The sequence below is a fragment of the Vulpes vulpes genome, chromosome 4, assembly GCF_048418805.1.
Source record: "Vulpes vulpes isolate BD-2025 chromosome 4, VulVul3, whole genome shotgun sequence".
In the NCBI taxonomy this organism is placed as follows: Eukaryota; Metazoa; Chordata; class Mammalia; order Carnivora; family Canidae; genus Vulpes; species Vulpes vulpes.
In genome coordinates this window covers 98047410-98066143 of record NC_132783.1, presented here as the reverse complement: position 1 = coordinate 98066143, position 18734 = coordinate 98047410, and the positions used below count along the sequence as shown (strand labels likewise).

At 49.5% G+C, this 18734-nt stretch overlaps 2 protein-coding genes across 6 annotated transcripts in view; one reads left to right on the top strand and one right to left on the bottom strand.

Moving 5' to 3' along the window:
• Positions 1–3766, top strand: part of BNIP1 (BCL2 interacting protein 1) — a 52845-nt gene extending 49079 nt beyond the window's left edge. Inside the window, exons 7-8 of one of the 5 annotated variants that reach the window (XR_003236257.2) lie at positions 1887–2003; positions 3462–3626. Coding sequence is in view for 4 of the 5 variants with exons in the window: in XM_026007002.2 (XP_025862787.1) it covers positions 3462–3580 (119 nt within the window). In the remaining variant the exon portion in view is untranslated. Of the gene's footprint in view, positions 1–1886; positions 2335–3461 lie in introns of those variants that run through there. The other 4 variants (XM_072756577.1, XM_026007002.2, XM_072756576.1 and 1 more) reach the window with 4 other exon arrangements.
• Positions 3767–11678: 7912 nt separating this feature from the next.
• NKX2-5 (NK2 homeobox 5) lies at positions 11679–17321 on the bottom strand. Its single transcript, XM_026010305.2, has 5 exons — positions 17064–17321; positions 16357–16931; positions 15282–15367; positions 14545–15146; positions 11679–12774 (listed from the first exon to the last, which is right to left on the bottom strand). The coding sequence occupies exons 4-5, from the start codon at positions 14873–14875 to the stop codon at positions 12137–12139; spliced, it is 969 nt and encodes a 322-aa protein (XP_025866090.2). The 5' UTR covers positions 14876–15146; positions 15282–15367; positions 16357–16931; positions 17064–17321; the 3' UTR covers positions 11679–12136.
• Positions 17322–18734: the final 1413 nt, after the last annotated feature.

Sequence of the window (18734 nt, the reverse complement as noted above, 5' to 3'; positions counted from 1 at the left end):
TAAGGTGCAGAACAGCGAGTCCAAAATCTGCCATGTATGTAAAGAGGGAAAAACAAAAAACAAAAAAGAATCCCATGTATTTGCTTGTTTTTACATCAGGTCTCTCTGCAAAGATGTAGTTTGTCACCATCTATCCTTTCATGATTCGTGAAATTTTTCTAAATATTTAAAAAATGAGTCTCTATAACAGACATAATGAGGCATAAATCACTTATGTGCAGTTTTACTTGTCATAGTAAAACACTACCCATGTAACTGCCACCCAGGTCAAGAAATATAACATTGTTGAAAAAATCTCCAATTGACCAAAACTCCACCCTTTTTCTGGGGCTTCACACTCCTTAAATCCATTTCACTGCTCCTGATGGAAAAGTTACAGTTGTCTGGTATGGGATTCTATCCCCTCCTTTGTCATAACCCCACACCTTACATTCAGTGTTTGCTTGTATTTGCCCACATATTTACATCTTTCTTTGCTTTTCCTTGTCTTGTATCTCAAACCCCATATGAGCTTATTGCAATTATTAAATGAATTAAAAAGTATTTTTAAAAATTATCACTCTTAATTTCTAATATGATAAATATCAATAAATATAACCAACCCAAACTAAAGTTCTTTGGTGTCTTCAATAATTTTTAAGAAGTGTAAAGTGTTGGGATGCCTGGGTGGCTCAGCGGTTGGGCACATCTGCCTTCGGCTCAGGGTGTGATCCTGGGATCTCCCTGCATGGAGCCTGCTTCTCCCTCTGCCTATGTCCTAAATAAATAAAATCTTTAAAAAAAAGAAGTGTAAAGTGTTCCTGGAACCAAAATGAGAACTGCTGGTCTAGTGAAAATTTTTTTAACTTTTGGGACTATTTTTTAATTTTTTATTTAATTGAGAGAGAGAGAGAGAGGGAGCAAGAGCAAGGGGAACGGCAAAGGGAGAGGGAGAAGCAGACTCCCCACTGAGCAGGGAGCCTGACATGGGGCTTGATCCCATGACCCTGAGATCATGACCTGAGCTGAAGGCAGACGCTTCTGATGGAGCTACCAGGTGCCCCATTTTAACTATTTTTAAATGTATAGTTTAGTGTCTTCAAGTATGTTCACATTGCTGTGCAACCATCACTATTACCCATCTCCAGAACTTTTCATATTCCCAAACTAAAACTGTTCCATTAAACACGAACTCCCCATTCCTCTCCGCCCCCGCCCCGCCCTTGGCCACCACCACTCTATTTTCTATCTCTATAAATCTGATGACTCTAGGTCCTCATATGCATGGAACCATACAATATCTGTCCTTTTGTGTCCGCTTATTTCACTTAGCATAATGTTTTCAAGGTTCATTCACATTGTAGTATGCAGCAATACTCCCTTCCTTTTTAATGCTTAATAATATTTCATTGTATGTATAGATCACATTTTGTTCATTCCTTTATCAATAGACACTGAGGTTGCTTCTCTTAGCTACTGTGAATAATGCTGCTATGAACACTGGTGTACAACTGTTTGAGTCTTTGCTTTTACTTCCTTTGGATGTATATCCTGATGTAGAATTATACATCAAATGGATATTCCTGTTTCAGGTTTTGAAGAATTGTCCTACTGTTTTCCATAGGTGCTGTGCCATTTTACATTGCCACATTTCTCCACACCCTTACCAACACTTGTTATTTTCTGTTCTTTTCATAGTAGGCATTTTAGTGGGTAAGAAATCGTGTCTCATTGTGATTTTGATTTGCATTTCCCTAATGATTGATGAAATTGAGCATCTTTTCTTACGGTTTTTGGCCATTTGTATGTCTTCTTTGAAGGAATGTCTATTCAAGTCCTTTGAGCATTCTAAAATTGAAATCCTACATCTTTTGTGTTATTTATTGTTTCTTTTTATGATTGAATAGCCTTAAAAAGTTGCCCAGTGCTGACGGATTGCTTCTGAAAGCTGCTTGGGACAAAGACCTTGACGGGATGGCTGTGATTCTCCTGGTACACTACACATTTGCAAGAGTTTCTCTAGAGTATGTACCTAGATGTGGAAATGCTGTTTAAATCAGGCCTACTTTTTTTTTTTAAGATTTTATTTTTAATTAGTTTCTACACCCAGTGTGGGGCTTGAACACACAGCCCTGAGATCAAGAATCACATATTCTACCAACAAAGGCAACCAGATGCCTCAAATGAGGCCTACTTTTTCAAGTGGTTTGTTCATTAGTCATTATTTTTATTTTCTGAGGACTTATGATTTCTTATGAAAGTGATTGGGATAATGAATACTTAATGAAGAGGGCCCTAAAAATAAATAAATAAATAAATAAATAAATAAATAAATAAATAAATAAATAAATAAAAGAGGGCCCTGGTAGAGTGTTGTGGGATTTTTGTCTGTTTGTTTGAACTAGTCTTCTGAAACACAGATACCTCTCACTTCCTCTTCCCAAGGCTGAGCATCTATCTCCTGATTCCAGGAGAATTAAGGCTGAAGTCCCTGGAAGTAGGACTCACACCCCCAAATCTTCCTCAGGTTTCAGCACAGACCATGAGCAGTGCTGCTGGAATATTGGGATCAGCCTGATTTCCCGGGCCTCATCTTGGAAATGGGGCTGAATCCGAATCCCTATAAGGAGAGGGATCTGGGCAGCTCAGCATGATGGTCAAGTTTAGGAAACTGAGAATGAATGTAAAAGTACTTAGTGGTCAATATGTAGTCCAGTTATACCAGAAGCTGTTCCAGACACTGAGAATTCCAACCTCCCTACCCCTCATGGAACTTCTGCTGTAACAATGGAGACAGTGAGCCAAAGCACCGTGCTGTGGTTTCTCTGTCTGGTCTTGATCTTTCACAGTTTCCAGTCCTCTTGGTGAAAGGGCCTCCACATACTGGTGTCTATTTACATTTTTCAACTTTGATTTTGTTTCTGATGCTCACTGCGGTAGACTTGGAATATAGAAAAATCAGAGTCTATATCTTACATTGGATATAAATTTGAGTCACATGCTTTTGGAGTAGTACCAAAAATAATCATTTCCCTTAAGTGAAAGACTTGATACATGAATTGTACTTTCCATTTAATCCTATTGCAAACCGGATTTGAATTATTTGAGGTCCTCAGGAAGCCTTCCTGGTATAAAATATAAGGTTACCCCTGGCCAGGCACATAGTGGTGTATTCCCTTCCCTCCCCACTTCCCTCCACAGCACACCCCCATCTGTTGTAATGGAGTGGGGAGGGTTTCAGCCTATAAGCTGAGTGACTTGCTTGATTCACTTCATCTCTGTCTCCTCAGTTGAAATAGTACCTGGATCCATTTTACAGAATTGTCTGGAGGCATGAATGGGCATACAATTCTAAGGGGCTAAGTGAACAGCAGACTAAATAACATTCGACAACTGGAAAACAATGATCACCAGATAATATAAAATAATATATGTAACAGTATACCATGTAAAGTAATAAGTATATGTTATTTTTTTTACAGACTCAAGATCCTCCTGGAAGCACAGTTTTCATCTTGCTTTCTTTCTCTTGGAAGTATATCTTGGGTGGAGCCTCCTTATTCTAAGGCTAAGTTCTGAAGTTCAAGAACACCATGATTGATTTTGGGGGTGCACTTTAAAATTGTCAAATATATTATGTTATTTACATACACACACAAAAGATATTATAATTTGCAAAATTTAGTTGACCATTTAAGATTTATGTTTTCCTGTAAGCCATATCTAAACTGAAAAGTTAAATAATAGTAAAATAAAAATAAAGAGCATATATATGTATAGTTTAAAGAATAATAAAATCACCCAGACCAAGAATACTTCACAAGCCCCCACTGAAAGCTCCCACCATTTGCATTCCTCTTTCTCTCCCCCAGAGGCAACCACTATCTGAATTTTGGGTTAGTCATTCACTTGCTTTTCTTTCTTTTTTTAGATTTATTTATTTATTTGAGAGAGAGAGAGAGAGAGAGAGAGAGAGAGCACCCATGTATGCATGCAAGCAGGCGGCAGAGGCAGAGGGAGAGAATCTTCAAGCAGACTCCCTGTTGAGGGCAGAACCTGATGCAGCAGGCTTGACCCTGCTGGAGCAGGTTCTATCCCCCAATCCATGAGATCACAACTTGAGCTGGAACTAAGAGTCAGAGGCTCAACCAACTGAGTTTTGTAGGTGCCTCACACTTGCTTTCCTTTATAGTTTTGACATCTAGGTATATATCCTAACTAATACATCATTTGTTTCACCCATTTTCACCATTATGTAAATGGATCTCATTGTCTCTATTCTTCAGTAACTTGCTTCTTTTGCTCACCTTTGAGCATTGATTCATCTTTGAGATTGATTCATGTTGATAAATGTGATATTTTCACACTTTCATTTTCACTGTTGTATAATATTCCATTGTGCCAATCTCCTACATTTTATTTGTCTATCCAATTGTTGATAAGTATTTGGGTTGTTTCTAGTCCATATTATTACACACAAGGCTATTTTGAACTTCTTTGCATAATTACATATGTCTCCAGGTGCACATATATAAGACTATCCCTGGGATATGTGCCTAGAAATAGAATTGCTGGATCTAGGGTGGGCTCATAGTCAACTTTACTAAGTTGTGCCAAACTCTCTTCTAATGGCTTCTAGAGGAAGTCACACCTCTTGCACGGGAATAATTCCCGTTGATGCTTACTCTCCCAATTTCTGGTACTCGTGGCTAATTTTTGCCAGTCTGGTGGGTGAATTATAGTAACTCATGACGACTTTTTGTTTTTCTAATTAATGAAGAGATCAATCGTATTTATATATTTTGAGGCCATTTGTACTACCTCCTCCATGAAATTCTTGTTCATTTCTCTTATTTACTCTTCCCTTTTGGATAATTTGTCTTCATTCATTCATTTATCACATTTTATTAAGCATCTACAAGTGCCACTCTTCTACATGTTTGGGATACATCACTGAACAAAACAGTACATTAAAAGGTGATAAGGAGGGACGCCTGGGTGGCTCAGTTGGTTAGGCATCTACCTTCAGGTCAGATCGTGATCCCAGGATCTTGTGATCAGGCCCCATGTCAGGCTCACTGCTCAGTGGGAAGCCTGCTTCTTCCTCTCCGTCTGCCTGTCACTCTCCCTGCTTGTGTGCGCACATGTGCACTCTCTCTCCATCAAATAACTAAATAAAATAAATAAATATTTTAAATAATATAATAAATATTATATATAATATATTTATTATAAATAAATAGTGACAAGGGTTAAAAGGAAAAAATAGGGACTGCCACAATTATGTGTATGGGGGTACAATTTTAGATAGAGTATACAGATATATATCATATACATGATACAGACATTTGAGTAAAGACTTAAAAGAGGTGAGGCATTAGCCAGGAAAATATCTGGGAGAATGTCATCCCACACAAAGAGAACAGCCAATGTAAGGACCCTAAGGCCAGAGCATGTGCCAGCTTTTTGTGTGTAACAAAAAGCAAGGAAGCCAGAGAGGCCTGGAGTACAGTATTGCAGAGGATTTTTAGGATTTCATTATATATTCTGCATACTCATGTTTTGTTGGCTACATGCTTGCAAATATCTAATGTAGACAATCTTTTCCTTTGAGTTTATGGGTTTTTTTGGTGTTATATTTAAGTAACCTTTTCCTACTATAAGGTATAAAATATTTTCCTACATTGTCTTCTAAATGTTATATAGGTTTGCTTTTCACATTAACCCTGATTTAATTTTTGTAAATGGTCTAAGGTAGGGCTCTAATTTCATTTGTTTGTTTTTTGTCTAATGAAACACTATCTTATAGAAAAGTCTACCCTTTTCTCGCTGATCTTCAAAAATAACTGTGTTATGGATCATGTATGTACAGATCTGATTCTAGGGGATCTGTTCTGTCTCATTAGTTTATTTGTCTGCCCTCGTGCCAATACCACACTGGGTTAACTACCATAGCTTTATAAGCCCTGTTGCAGGGAAAGAACCTCCCTATCTTGTTTTCCTTATTGAAGAGTATCTTGGCTTTTCTTTACAGTTCCATGTGAGTTTTCAAATCAGTTTGTCAAGCTATACTGTACACATACACAGCACTAGCATTTTGATTGGGATTACATTGAATCTATATAATACTTAGGGACCTTTTAAACTGTCATTTCTCTATTTACACGTTTTAAGCTTCAAATCTTTCCAAATGGCTCTTGAGATACTTAGCTAGGTGGCTAAGAAATCTGGATCATGGAAATAAATCAACCACCAGTGAGGACACTGAGCATCATAGTTTGCCTGGTGTTGGAGAAAAGAGGGAACTATTCTTTTTTATTTGTAAGAAGAGAGCTAAACTAAGGTCATCAGCAAGATAGGTTTATCTATTTATGCACAAGGATTTATGAAGGGCCACAGAAGAACAATAATAAGTGATAACTGTCGCATTCATTGACTATCCGAATTCCTTTCCACATAGAAGTTTTTAAAAAAGACCTCCCCTAGGGGCAGCCCCAGTGGCTCAGTGGTTTAGCGCCGCCTTCAGTCCAGGGCCTGATCTTGGAGACCGGGGATCTAGTCTCATGTAGGGCTCCCTGTGTGGAGCCTGCTTCTCCCTCTGCTTGTGTCTCTGCCTCTCTCTCTCTCTCTCTCTCTCTCTCTCTGTGTGTCTCACGAATAAATAGATAAAATCTTAAAAAAAAAAAAAAGACCTCCCCTAAAAAGTTGAGGACAGAGGAAACCAGTTTGGGGTGGGGTAGAGCTATTGCCTGTCAATGCTGCAATTGAGATTTCTGTAAGCTGGAGTTTGGATGAGGTGGAAATAGTTGAGAGTATACTGAAAAGAAAAGGGTTTGGTGTTAGAACTCGGCTACTTCCTCACTATTGGAAAAGGGCAACTCATAAAACCCTTTAAAGTTCTCACTTTCTTCATCTGTAAAATCGAGCCCATGATGCTCAATTAATTGTGGGGCTTCGGTGGCCTCATGCAGACTGAGAGTTGGCGGAAAGCCTGGCACACTCTAAACCCCTATGGAGGCTGGTTTCCCCTGACTCCCCTTCCTTTGGGACCTCAGTGTGGAACTTAGAATCTGGACAGAACAGATGGACTGTTTCTGAATAGTCCTCCCACTCTTCTCTCCTGTTGCAGTACTGGCAGGCATTGGGTGGTGTACCCCACAGGGATGGCTTTGTGGTCTGTGCCAAGACCAAGTACCTCTCTCAACCTCTACTGCCTTGGTTTTACCCCTTTCTGCCCTCTTCCCTGCTCCCAGGGTCCCCAGAACTGCCTGGCTTGTGCGGTAGCCACTGTCTCACAGCAAGCACACCGAGACCCTGAGATGGAAGAGTGGGGCCAAAGAGAGGAAACCTGACTCCAGTTTCTCCCAGACCCTCAAGAGCCAGAGTCTGAATGGTCTGGGGCCTCTGTGAGTTGTGGATCTGCAACTTGCTGGATGATGAGAATCACCTGGTTATAAAATGCAGTTTTCTAGGCCCAGTCCCTGGGAGTCCAATTCAATGGAGGAGTTCAGGCAGGCAGGGATTTGGGTTTGGCCAGCCTTCAGCAATCTGTGCCTTTAGGCAAGTTGGAGAACTGCTGAGAATGGTTCAAGGCCAGGGCTCTACAGGCATCATTCAAGCACAGGCTCCCCTAGTCTGTGCTACCAGAGTGGCCTTAGATAGGCAATGTCCTTAACTTCTTTGGGTTTCAATTTCCTCCTTGGGAAAAAACAAAATGAGATTTGCAGGTTTAGCATAGGCTTGGCACAAAGCAATTGCGAACAGATGTTAGGCAATAATCTATGTTGTTATCCCGTGCAGCTGTGGGTTGGAGCAGGGTAGGGAGCCTGTGGTGGTTCTGGGTGACCAGCCTGTGAGGGGTGCTCATTTTCCATCCTGTTCTGCCGTAAAGTCTCCTGAGATGCAGGAGAGTGCAGCAGGGTGTATGTAGGGGGGCACATTGTCCCCCTAGAACCCCAGCTGCTATGCCTCCCCTCACTGTGAGATTTTGGGTGGGGTCATATCTCTCTGTGCCTGTTTCCTCTTCTACCCAAAGTGAAGAATAATTATGTCTGTCTCATAGGCTTGTTATGCCTGGCACATAAAAGTCTTCAAAGAATTGTTAGCGAATATTATTACTGTACTCTTTAATCAATTGGCAAACATTTCTTGGTGCCTTCTCTTGGAACTGGGGATGAGATGGCACTGAGCACTCAGGCTTTAAGCCAGCCTGCCTAGGATTTTAACCAAGCTCTGGCATTGATCAGCTGTGTGATCTTGGGGGATTTACTCCTCTGTTTTGAACCTAAGACTGATTCTTCCATCTATTTCCTCAGTAGAATTCAGAAGTGTGAAAGAGGATTAGATGGGTTCACTCTGTAAAGAGCTCAGAACAGTGCCTGGCACAGGGTAAACTCTAGTAGTGTTAAATAAATGAAATCCAAGCCATAGGCCCCCTTTCCAGGAGCCCAGTGTAAGGGGCAAGTAAGCAAGACTTGGGGACTAAGCCTCCTGCACAGCTGCACAGGCCCGGGTCCCAGAGGAGGCAGGGGCACTGCCCAGGAAGGGTGTGCTTGCCAAGGAGCACAAGGTGTCAGTTGGCAGCGAGCCCTGAGTGCTCTGTGCGTTCTTTTAAACACAGGTATTGAGATACACAACATGGCGTTGATTGGCGTTGATTTACCGTGTATCTATACAAAATAAGATGGGAGCTATTCTGATTTGGCAACAGCTTTATCTGCTTGGCTGGGAATAATGCAAGGAGGCAAGAGCACATCCGGGCCAGAGTCGGGCCTGATCAGGAGGGATGAGGTGTCCTGGCCTCTCTTTGGGGGGGGGGGGGGGGGGATGGGGGGACACCCAGCCGGGTTTCTCCTCTGCCAGCCTGCGCAGGGCCGGCGCCTGGCTGCGGGAACCACTCCACCCCAGCCTGAGAAGCTGGCTTTTTTTTCTACTTGGTATCACGGTGTATCTTTCATTGTTTTTTAACCACAGGGTCGTTGTTTGATTTTTTTTTTTTTTAATTAAATATAACTGCACTCCCCCTGGTGGTCCGGGAACGCGGAGCCAGCCTGCACCACCCCATCTCTGCACACTTTGCCACCTCGGAGGAAGCCGCACTTGTTCTCACTGAGCGCTGAGTTATGTAACAATTGGAAAACAACCACTACCGATTTAACCTGGGAATAGATCGCTGTGTAAATGAGGGTGTTGTTAGTTTAGGATACTTCTGACCCTGCAGTGCCCCCACCTACTGGCTCCTGGATCGACACCCTCGGCCAAGCCAAAGCAGTCCGTGCTGCTTCCCAGAGCTCTTCGCACTGTAATTTGCCCCATCATGAGCCTAAATATGAAGCCTTGCACCTCATCCTACTGATGAGAGAGTGGGGTAGGCTGTGTGCCATGCCCAGAAGCAGGGCCCCACTGCATCTTCCCGACAGAGAGAGCAACACAATGTGGCACACCACCCGCTGTGCCATTTAGGAAAGCCTGAAGGGTTTCCCAGCTGCACGATAGGGGAATGACCTTGACCATTACCATAACCTGGGGTCCTCAGTTTCATGGTTTGCAAATTAAGATGGATTAGAGAACTCCTATAAAGCATTTAGCCTGGACTCCCCACACTTGGTAAGCCCTGTGCCAGCCAGCCATTGTTACCCATTTGTGAAAGACATTGGGGTCACTCAGCTGGTCCCAGAAGGGACATGACAGAGAGAGAGTCATTATAGAAAAATCCTGGCGAGGGAGTGCCAGGCTGGCTCAGTCTGCACTGAGCGGCTCTTGATGTTGGGTTGTGAATTAAAGCCCCATGTTGGGGTAGAGTTTACTTAAAATAAATAATTTTTTAAAAGAAAAATCCTCGCGATATAATGTTAAGTGACAGAAATATATTTTTTTTAATGTCACCACAGACGTGTGTAAGATGAAAAAGGCCAAAGGATGTGCAGGACCCCAGGGAGTTGTGGGCTAATCCACTGATCTGATTAACAGTGAGAACAGGGGTGAGCTCCAGGTAGAAGAATTTCCAAGGGTGTGTGAGTTAGGCCACCTGCAAGCCAGGGATGTGCCAAGAGTGCCGTCTGGTTGCCTGCTGGAGCTTCAGTGTGCCCCTCTGTGAGAATGGGACCAAGGCGTGCATCACCGAGAGGGATAGACAGCATCAAATGAGCTGGAGGTAAAGGCTTGATTCAGGGACCTAGGCCTGGAACAAGGAATGCTGGGACTGAACTCAACACATCTTCCTCCCCAGGGCGCTGGCCAGCTAGCTTGGACCTTGCAGCAGAGGGAATAAATCCTGCGGCCCAGACCCAAGCCCTGAGCTCAGCCTTCTCCCCTCCTTCACAGAGCCGAGTACATAGCCCTGCCAGGGTCGACCCCATCCTCCCCGTGGCAACCAAATCAGCACCTTGCTCTGTTCTGGCAAGCAGTAGCTTTTGGAACCTCCTGATAACCTGTGGCGAGCCTGGGGGCAGCACTTACCCAGAGACAAGACAAGCCCTGGCTGAGCTGCCTGGGCCACGGGTGGCAGCAGGAGGGCTCTTAGTTGCACCAGGCCTGGCTAGGTGACTCTTCCCAGCTTTTAGAGCACATTAAGTCGCCTTTGGTCTCTGAAAGCCACAAGCATCGTTTTGGCTACGATCAGGAGCTCTAGGCCAAATGGCTTAAGCCCCAGGAGCCAGCCTAGCCCTTCCTGGGGAAAATCTCAGAAAAATCTGTATTCCACACAAGCCTAAAGCTCTGACTCCCTCCCACTTTCACCCTTTTTAAAGAAGCACAATTAGTTCCTCCTGGCCCTGGAGACTGGGGATGGTGGAGCTGGAGGTCAGGTCTGAGCCCCTGTGTACTGGTGGGACCTGGGCTCAGAGCAAGGTATTCTTGTTATCCTCATTTTACAGATGGGGGTGGGGTGTGTGTGCAGAGAGCAAGTCTCACAGCAAGCAGATTTTTAGCTTAATTTCCCTAGCCTGTTTTCTCATCTGTAAAACCTGAACAGTAGCATTCACTGATCAAGACAACGGCAAAATTTGTTACATGCGGAGAGGAGAGGACAGCCGTAGGGTTTGGGCGGGAGGTCCCCTGACCATGTGAATTCTTGTGGCCAAGCCACAGATGAAGGCACAGTTGGCAGGACACCTCTCAGTGGATTCCACCAGCTGGTGAGGCTGGGGCCATGGGACCCCAGGCCCTCTAACCTAGCTGGGCTGCGGAGTTTAGGGAAGTTTGACAAGAGCTCTGGTTCTAGGTTTTTCCATTTGTTTGAAGCAGGATGAATTATGATGCATTCCAATTGCAGAGGACTCAGGTCCCTTTGCTCTCCATTTAATGCCCAGCACCTCAACTGTGCCTGACAGGCCAGGCCGTAGTTTTCAAGGAAGTAAAGTTGGTGGCTCTGGGCAAGTGTCCTCTGTCTGTGAGGTAAGACCTGAAACAGAACCTTTTATCCACCACTATTGGCTGTTTGCTCAGAGACAAGTTGTCATTAAACCTCGCCCGGCCTCAGTCTGCTAAATTTTAAAACAGGACATCTTTTTTTGGGAGTGATTGAAGATTACCAGAGACAATGCCAGGAAGTATCTAATAAAGGACCCCGGGCAAGTTTATTATTATCCATTTGCTCAGTGAATGCCTGTACCTTCAACACAAGATCAGCTGGCAGGCGGGCTCTACTTTCTAAAATTCAATTTGAAGCGCCGGAAGCTGAAAGAAGCACACATGCGGGATCAGCGCACTCTCTTTAATGAGAAGGGAATTCCCATTTCTTACAGCAACAGGTAAAAACATAAATACGGGTGGGTGGGCTGGGAGGGCGGCGGCAAGGCGGCAAGGGCCCGGGCGCCGGGCCCAGGCTCGACGAAAGGTGCACCCGGGCTCCCAGTCCCAACTGGCCCAGGTTCAGCCTGTTGGGGGTGCCCGTGGGCGTTTGGAGGCCACTCTGGGGGCGATGGCTAAGGCACCAGGCTGCGGGATCATTCGCCGCAAGCTCTGTAAACGCGGCCACAAACTCTCCCGCGCTTGGGGACAAAGGCGCACGGGGCGAAACGAGCTCTGAGGCCCCTGCGGGAGTGAATGTGAAATCCAAGGGACGTGGAGACACGTCGGGGTCCTCCCTCCCCCGAGACTCAGTGTCCCTCTCTAGAGCTGGGATCGGTCGGGGCGCCCCAGGTCCTAGGGCCCTTTCCTACCAGGCTCGGATACCGTGCAACGTGGACACTCCCGAGTTGCCCTGCGGAATCCCGGGGCTCTGCACCGCGTTCAAGTCCCCGACGCCAAAGTTCACGAAGTTGTTGTTGGTGGCGGCCGTAGCCGCCTGCGCCGGGGCCGGACCGGCTGGGTAAGCGGCGGCGCAGCTGTAGCCGGGGCTGCAGGCCGCGCTCCCGTACCCCGGGTAGGCGGGGTAGGCGTTATAGCCGTAGGCGTTGAGGCCCACGCCGTAGGCGGGCGCGTAGGGCGCCGAGTCCCCCAGGCAGGGCTTGCCGTCGCGCACCAGCACCGGTACCGCGATCCTGCGGGCGGGCGGCGGCGGCGGGGGCAGTCCCACCAGCTCCAGAGTCTGGTCCTGCCGCTGCCGCTTGCACTTGTAGCGCCGGTTCTGGAACCAGATCTTGACCTGCGTGGACGTGAGCTTCAGCACGCTGGCCAGCTGGTCGCGCTCAGGGGCCGACAGGTACCGCTGCTGCTTGAAGCGCCGCTCCAGCTCGTAGACCTGCGCCTGCGAGAAGAGCACGCGCGGCTTCCTCCGCCGTCGCGCCCTGGGTCGCTCCGCGCCGTCGGCCTCCGGCTTCTCCAGCTCCACCGCCTTCTGCAGTGAGCACAGCTCTGCGGGGAAACAGAGGGGCAGAGGGGCGCCGGGTCAGGCCAGAGCGGCCCGCTCCGCGGGGCGCCTGCCGGGGAATCCGCCTGGTGGGTGCCACCCCGTGCTGCCGGGAGCGCCCGGCTTGGCTGCGGCTCGCGCCACCCAGTGCACTGGGCGCCGCGGACAGCTGGGACCGACCCGCGGCCCGTGAGCGTTTGCTGCACGCTTACTACGAGCCAGGCGGCCCAGGGCACTGGGGAGCGACAGCCGGAGGGGTCCCTGCCCGCGCCCGGGAGTTCGCCTTCTGGTGAGGGAGGGAGACGGACGGTGACTTAAGATTTCAGGCTGAAAAGAAGATAAAGCCAGATGCTGCCCCGGGGGTGAATTAGATGAGGGCTACAGTGGTTTGGGAATTAATTAATTATTTTTTAAGATTTTATTTATTTGAGAGAAAACGAACGAAAGACAGAGGGAGCACCAGACTCTCCGCTGAGCGGGGAGCCTGGCGTGGGGCTCAGTGCGAGGACCCTGGGACTAGGACCTGAGCTCAAGGCACACGCTCAGGCGACGGAGCCACCGAGGCGCCCGGGTTTGCGACCAAGGCCTCACCACAGGAGCAGTCACACTGTCTCAAAATTATGGAACCCAGAAGAAACAGAAGGGGAAGAGCTGTTGGTTTGCTGATGGAAGACGCCCGCGCAGCCGCCATGGGGTCTGTCCAGCACCCAGGAGGCCGCCTGGGATCCCGCCCTGCCCGCCTGCTCCAGCTGGATTCGAATCGGTAGCGGCCCGCGGAATTGACCCTCCGGCGGCCGTCCCGGGGCCTCCCGTCTTCTCCCAGACAAACCTCTCTAGGCCAGAAAGACCCCTCCTGGGTTCCCCGCGGCCCTTAGCTCCTGGGTTCCCCGCGGCCCTTAGCTCGGCGCCCCCAGCCTCCTCGGAGTCGCGCAGATCCCGGCCACGCGCCCTTCCTGCCGCCCCGCCCGCCTCTCCCCTCTCCCCAGACTCCCGCTGCTTTGCGCGGCGACCCCGCCACCTTCCACGGTCTCCTTCTTCATTGCCTCTCGCCTTGAGTCGCGCAGCATTTTCTAACTTTTTTCCAGCAGGAGAGAGCCCCTCAGTCCCAGTAGCGTCGGGAAGCTGGGCCGGAAAAACAAAGCTGCTAACTAGATTCTTGAGAGTCCGCAGTATCTCACTTTTGAATCAAGGCCTTTGTGCCCAAAGATTCCACTGTCCTGGTACAAGGAGGAAAAGCCCCAGATACCCGGGCTGCGGGTGGGCCATAGAAGGTCCTGGACCCTTCTCCCTTTGTAAGCAAAACCCTGTCCGGTGTGCGGCATTTTAACTTCTGTTTAGGCGCTTTCGGCAGATCCTGAAAAAGACCCTTAAATCAAAAACAAAAACAAAAACAAAACAACCCAAAACCCTGATATGGAGAACCTCTCTTTCTACCACAAGATCGCTAACTTCAGCAAGGCTGCTGCCTCCTGGGGCTTTGTTAGGCCAAATAGATATATCTATATCTATATCTATCTATCTATAGATAGATATATCTGTATTTCTTTTGTCTCTTGGTTCTGATCATCTCAGTCCAGCATTTCCTCTAAACCTCCGATTGGACGCGGGGCTCAGGAGCCCTGGCGACGACCTGGCTTCTCACACTCCCATCCCCCTGTGTTCTGCCCACAGCCCAGGCACTCGCGTCTCCTCCGCCCAGGCCAGAATTTCTCGGCGGCGGCTGGGGACACAAAAGCGACCCCAGGAGGGAGAAGAGGCTTGTGTTTGCTCCTCACCTTTCTTATCGGCTCGAGGGTCCTTGGCGGTGTCGGGGTCGCCATAGGCCCGCGGATAGAAGGCAGGGGCGCCTGGAAATGCAGGCGCACACTTGGCTGGCGAGGGCGCGGGGCCCAGCTCGGCGCGTAGCTCGGGGAGGGCGGGCGCAGCGGCCTCAGGCCCCGCGTAGGCCTCGGGCTTGAAGGCGGCCAGCATGCAGGAGGCGGGCGCCAGCGTGGCCTCCAGGCGCGCCGAGAGCTCCCCGGCAGCCAGGCTGCGCTGCTGCTGCTCCAGGTTCAGGATGTCTTTGACCGAGAACGGCGTGGGCGTGAGCGCGGGGCTGGGGAACATGGTGGGTGGCAGTGCGCGTCTCACAGCGCCAGGTGGGCGGCAGAGAGCAGCGCTGCCCACGGCCTTTGGCAGCCTCCCCGCATGGTGCCCGCCGCCCGCCCGAGCACCCGCCTTCCAGCTCGGGTTGTGGCCCGGCGGCAGGTAGTGCGGAGCACCAGGGGCAGCAGAGGCGGGACCAGGCCAGAGGAGGGGGACTCAGCTTGCCATTGGGCCAGGGGCCCCGATGACAGGAGCGATGAGCAGTTTCGTGTCACCTAATATAGTCATACGGCTCAAAAAAAAAAAAAAAAAAAATCCTGCTCAGCTTTTTAAAGGGGCCGCGAGGCATTTGGAAGGCTCTCCTATTGCTCCCGCAGCCTGACATTTCTCCGTAGTACTAGCCTGAAAACCCCATCGAGGCACTTACCTGGGAAAGGACCTGATTCTTCAGATCTGGCTGGCCTCTGGGCTGGGCTGAGTGGATCTGGGATTTGAAGAAATGTTCCCCATCACCTAAAACAGAATGGGAGAGTGAAGACTTGGTGGGGGTGCTGGGGGAGGGGAGTCATTTACAGAAATCTTAGAGGCTTTTTTATGCAGAGTGTGTCTGATTGGAAAGAGTTTGTATAAGAAGAGCAGCCTGCGGGAGCTTTGCTCTGGGGTGATGATAGGATGCGGAGATTCTGGAAAATTTGAGGGTTCCGTTTGGCTTGACTTACAGGGGTAGTCATGCCCCAGTAGTTCCCCCTTCACCACCAGCCCAGACCCTGGCCACAAGGTGGGTGGTTATGGGGTGGTGGGTGGCCACCTTCTATAGTAGTACAAGTTATATACACATACACACAACTCCAGGGGGCGTCAATGACGATCAATCTCCTCTCAGAGAAGTGACCCTCCCCTTAATAATGAAACAGATCCAGAATCCCACCCAATAAGCTCAGCTTCTTACAAGAGATCTGTTTTCTAGAGTATCCTAGCTTCCAAGCTGCCTCGTTTCTCCTTTTCTGGAACCTACCATTCCTGCCTCTCACTTTCCCCTGCCCTTTTTGCCTAGTAGCAAGGCCTCCAAATGTCTGTGGCCCTAGAACTTCAGGCCCTGCCCAGGTTTAGCTCTCAGGCTGGTGGGGCTCCCCAGAGCCCATAGGGGCCAGGATTTCTCAGAGGTCTCTGGGCCAGCAGGGAGTAGGGAATCCCACTGCACAGTGAGCGGTGGGTCCAGGTGCAAGGCCGAAGGGCAGGGCAGAGGGAATGTTAATTTTTAGCCCCACGGTTAGTAAAGGAGGGACCTCCTATTAGACAAATCTGCCAATGTTTCAGGAGCACAAGCTATTGGGTCAGAGACTGTGCTGGTCCACCTCATCCCTCTGGATCCCTTGGGAGATCTGATGAAAGCTTGGGCCATGGCCTCCCCCAGGACACTGCGGAGGGGCGCTCTATTTTGTGTAGTTTCGGGATCCAGCAGACAGAATGGCCCCCTGGGTAAAGTCCCTGCCTTACTCTACCTCTGGGGTCGGCAGGCTTGTGCGGGGAAGCGTCGATTTTCCCAGGCCGCGGCGCAGGCTTGTGTGGGCCAGGAGCCGGCGGGGCGCGGGGGCTTGCAAAGGACGGAGACTTGGAGGGCTCGGCTCTGAGTGAGGGCGAGCTGGGGAGTAGGGAAGAAGCGCTGGGGTAGAAGAAAGGCGCGCGGGGCAAAGGCAAGCCAAGGCCACCGCTCTGACCCGCCACTGTAATTCGCGCTCAAAGCGCCGAGGAAACGCACAAAGCAAAGGGACAAGGTGGCGTATGTCCTGAACATGGACCTTTGGGTGCTCAAGCGGGACGGTGAGCCCTCGGGCAGTGCCGCGGGGAAGGGTGCGATCCGAGTAAGCACAGGCCTAACACTGGGACCTTTACGCCGCTCATCACGCCCACGCTCTCCGGACCGCGGTGAAGGCCAGTGGGCCACCGCGCGCCCTCGGCGAGGCCCGGAGCCCTCGGGCCCGGACTGCCGGGAGCCCGGCCTGGGCCTTCGCGGCGGAACCCAGCGTCGGTTCCTCCAGCCAGAGTCTACGCGCGGTTCTGGAATGGATAGCTGAGTCTGCGGAGAGAGGGCTTTTTCAAATGTGTGTGTATGTGTGGCGGGATGTGGGGGGGTGGAGCTCGCCAGCCCCAGGAACCCTCCTCATCCCTCCGCCTCCAACCCCCCAACTCGGGTTCCCCCTCGACAGACCTGCAGATCGGCGGCCTCTCCCGCGCTTCCTCGCCACGCTTTTGGACAATGTTAGTTATTGCCGTCGGCTAACCTGGCTTGGGGGCCTAGCTCGCCTTTGAAGATTTTGGGGGGAGTGGGAAAGAATGCCTATCGCCTAGGCGGTGACGTCTGGAAACGAGCCACATCCGATTCAATTAAATGTCTCATTCATAAGAGCTCCGAGCGAGGGTCCTGGGAGCGCTGTTAAGTGAATGGGCTGGTCGGGCGGCTTGCGATGACAGTTTGAAAGATTAGTGTGAGCGGACGCCTGAAATATTACCGTTTAATGGGGGACATCGAGGCTGCATCCGGGATCACTGCTTTTAGGGTTCTTTCTTTCTTTCTTTCTTTCTTTCTTTCTTTCTTTCTGTGTGTTTAAGAGATACAGTTCTAGCGGAAGAAGGAAAAAAATTGACATTTCCTTTGCAAAACAAGGCAGTTAAGATTTATCACTTATTTTCGGCTATGGTTCCCAGGGCTGACAGACCCTGTGGGTCAGGTGTCATGGAAAGGGGAGGAAAGAAAACCTCCCTATTCGGACGAAGTGACTTCTTCACTCCCTATACCTTCGGTGAATCCGGTAATATTTCCCCTTGACTCTAAAACAGGCCTAAGCATTGTGGGAGGGAGGAAATCCGGGCAAAATTGAAATTGGGGCTAGGGACTCCGGTCTCCACAGAGAAATGTCCAAGAGCAATTGCTAACTCTTATTTGCAGTCCTCACTTTCTGAGTGAGTAAAACTTTTTGTTTTCTTTAAATAGAAGTTGCAGTGGTTGGGGGTGGGGAGGTAGGAAACTTGATTCTCCAGCCTCACCAGGGACACATCTTCCTTCCCAAGGGCGGCTGACCCAACCTGGCCGCCTCTCTAAGCCGTACTTTGGCCAAACCAGCAGGACAAACAAACAGCCTTCAGCCTAGAGAAAAGCAGAGAGAGAGAGAGAGAGAGAGAGAGAGAGAGAGAGACACGGAGGCAGAGAGCAGAGATCGAAAATCTGTCCATCTATTTCCTTGCCTTTTAAAGAATTGGGGGCATTAAGATGAGCCAGATTCCAGAAGACTTGAGCGCATTCTCCGCGCATAAAATATTATTAATTGAGAAAGCGATCGGCACGGCTCGAGCCGGCCCCTCTTTCCTGCAATCAGCACGGCCCGCCGCAAAAGGTATATATGATTAATTGAAAGATAAGCTGGAACTATCACCGGGAATGTCATTAATGCGCCGGGGAGACGTCCATCGGAGACAGGCGGCGTTATCCGCGGCTTTATCTTCAACAACGCCTCGCTCTCCGCCCGCGCCGGGGAAACAGATGGGGGTTTCTGTCTGGGACGCTCGCCCCGTGTTTATATTTTGGGAAGAATCGCAACTCGTGGGAGTCCCCGGCGGGCCCCCTGATAAATGAACATTAGCACTTTTTCGGACTACTGTATCAACAAAGGGGCTGCGGCGCGGCAATAATTGGCGAGAAAGCAAACAGAGGGCGGAGAGCGCGCCTCTGCTCTTCGTCCGGCTGATGGATGAGCCGCGGCGGCTGCGGGCCCGGCTCCCGGCCCTCGAGCCGCTCCGGGGTCTGGCCGCCCGGGCCTCCTTCCGGGCCCGGGTTGGGGGCGGCGGGGGGTGGGGGCGACCCTGAGGGCTGCCGCCCGCGTCC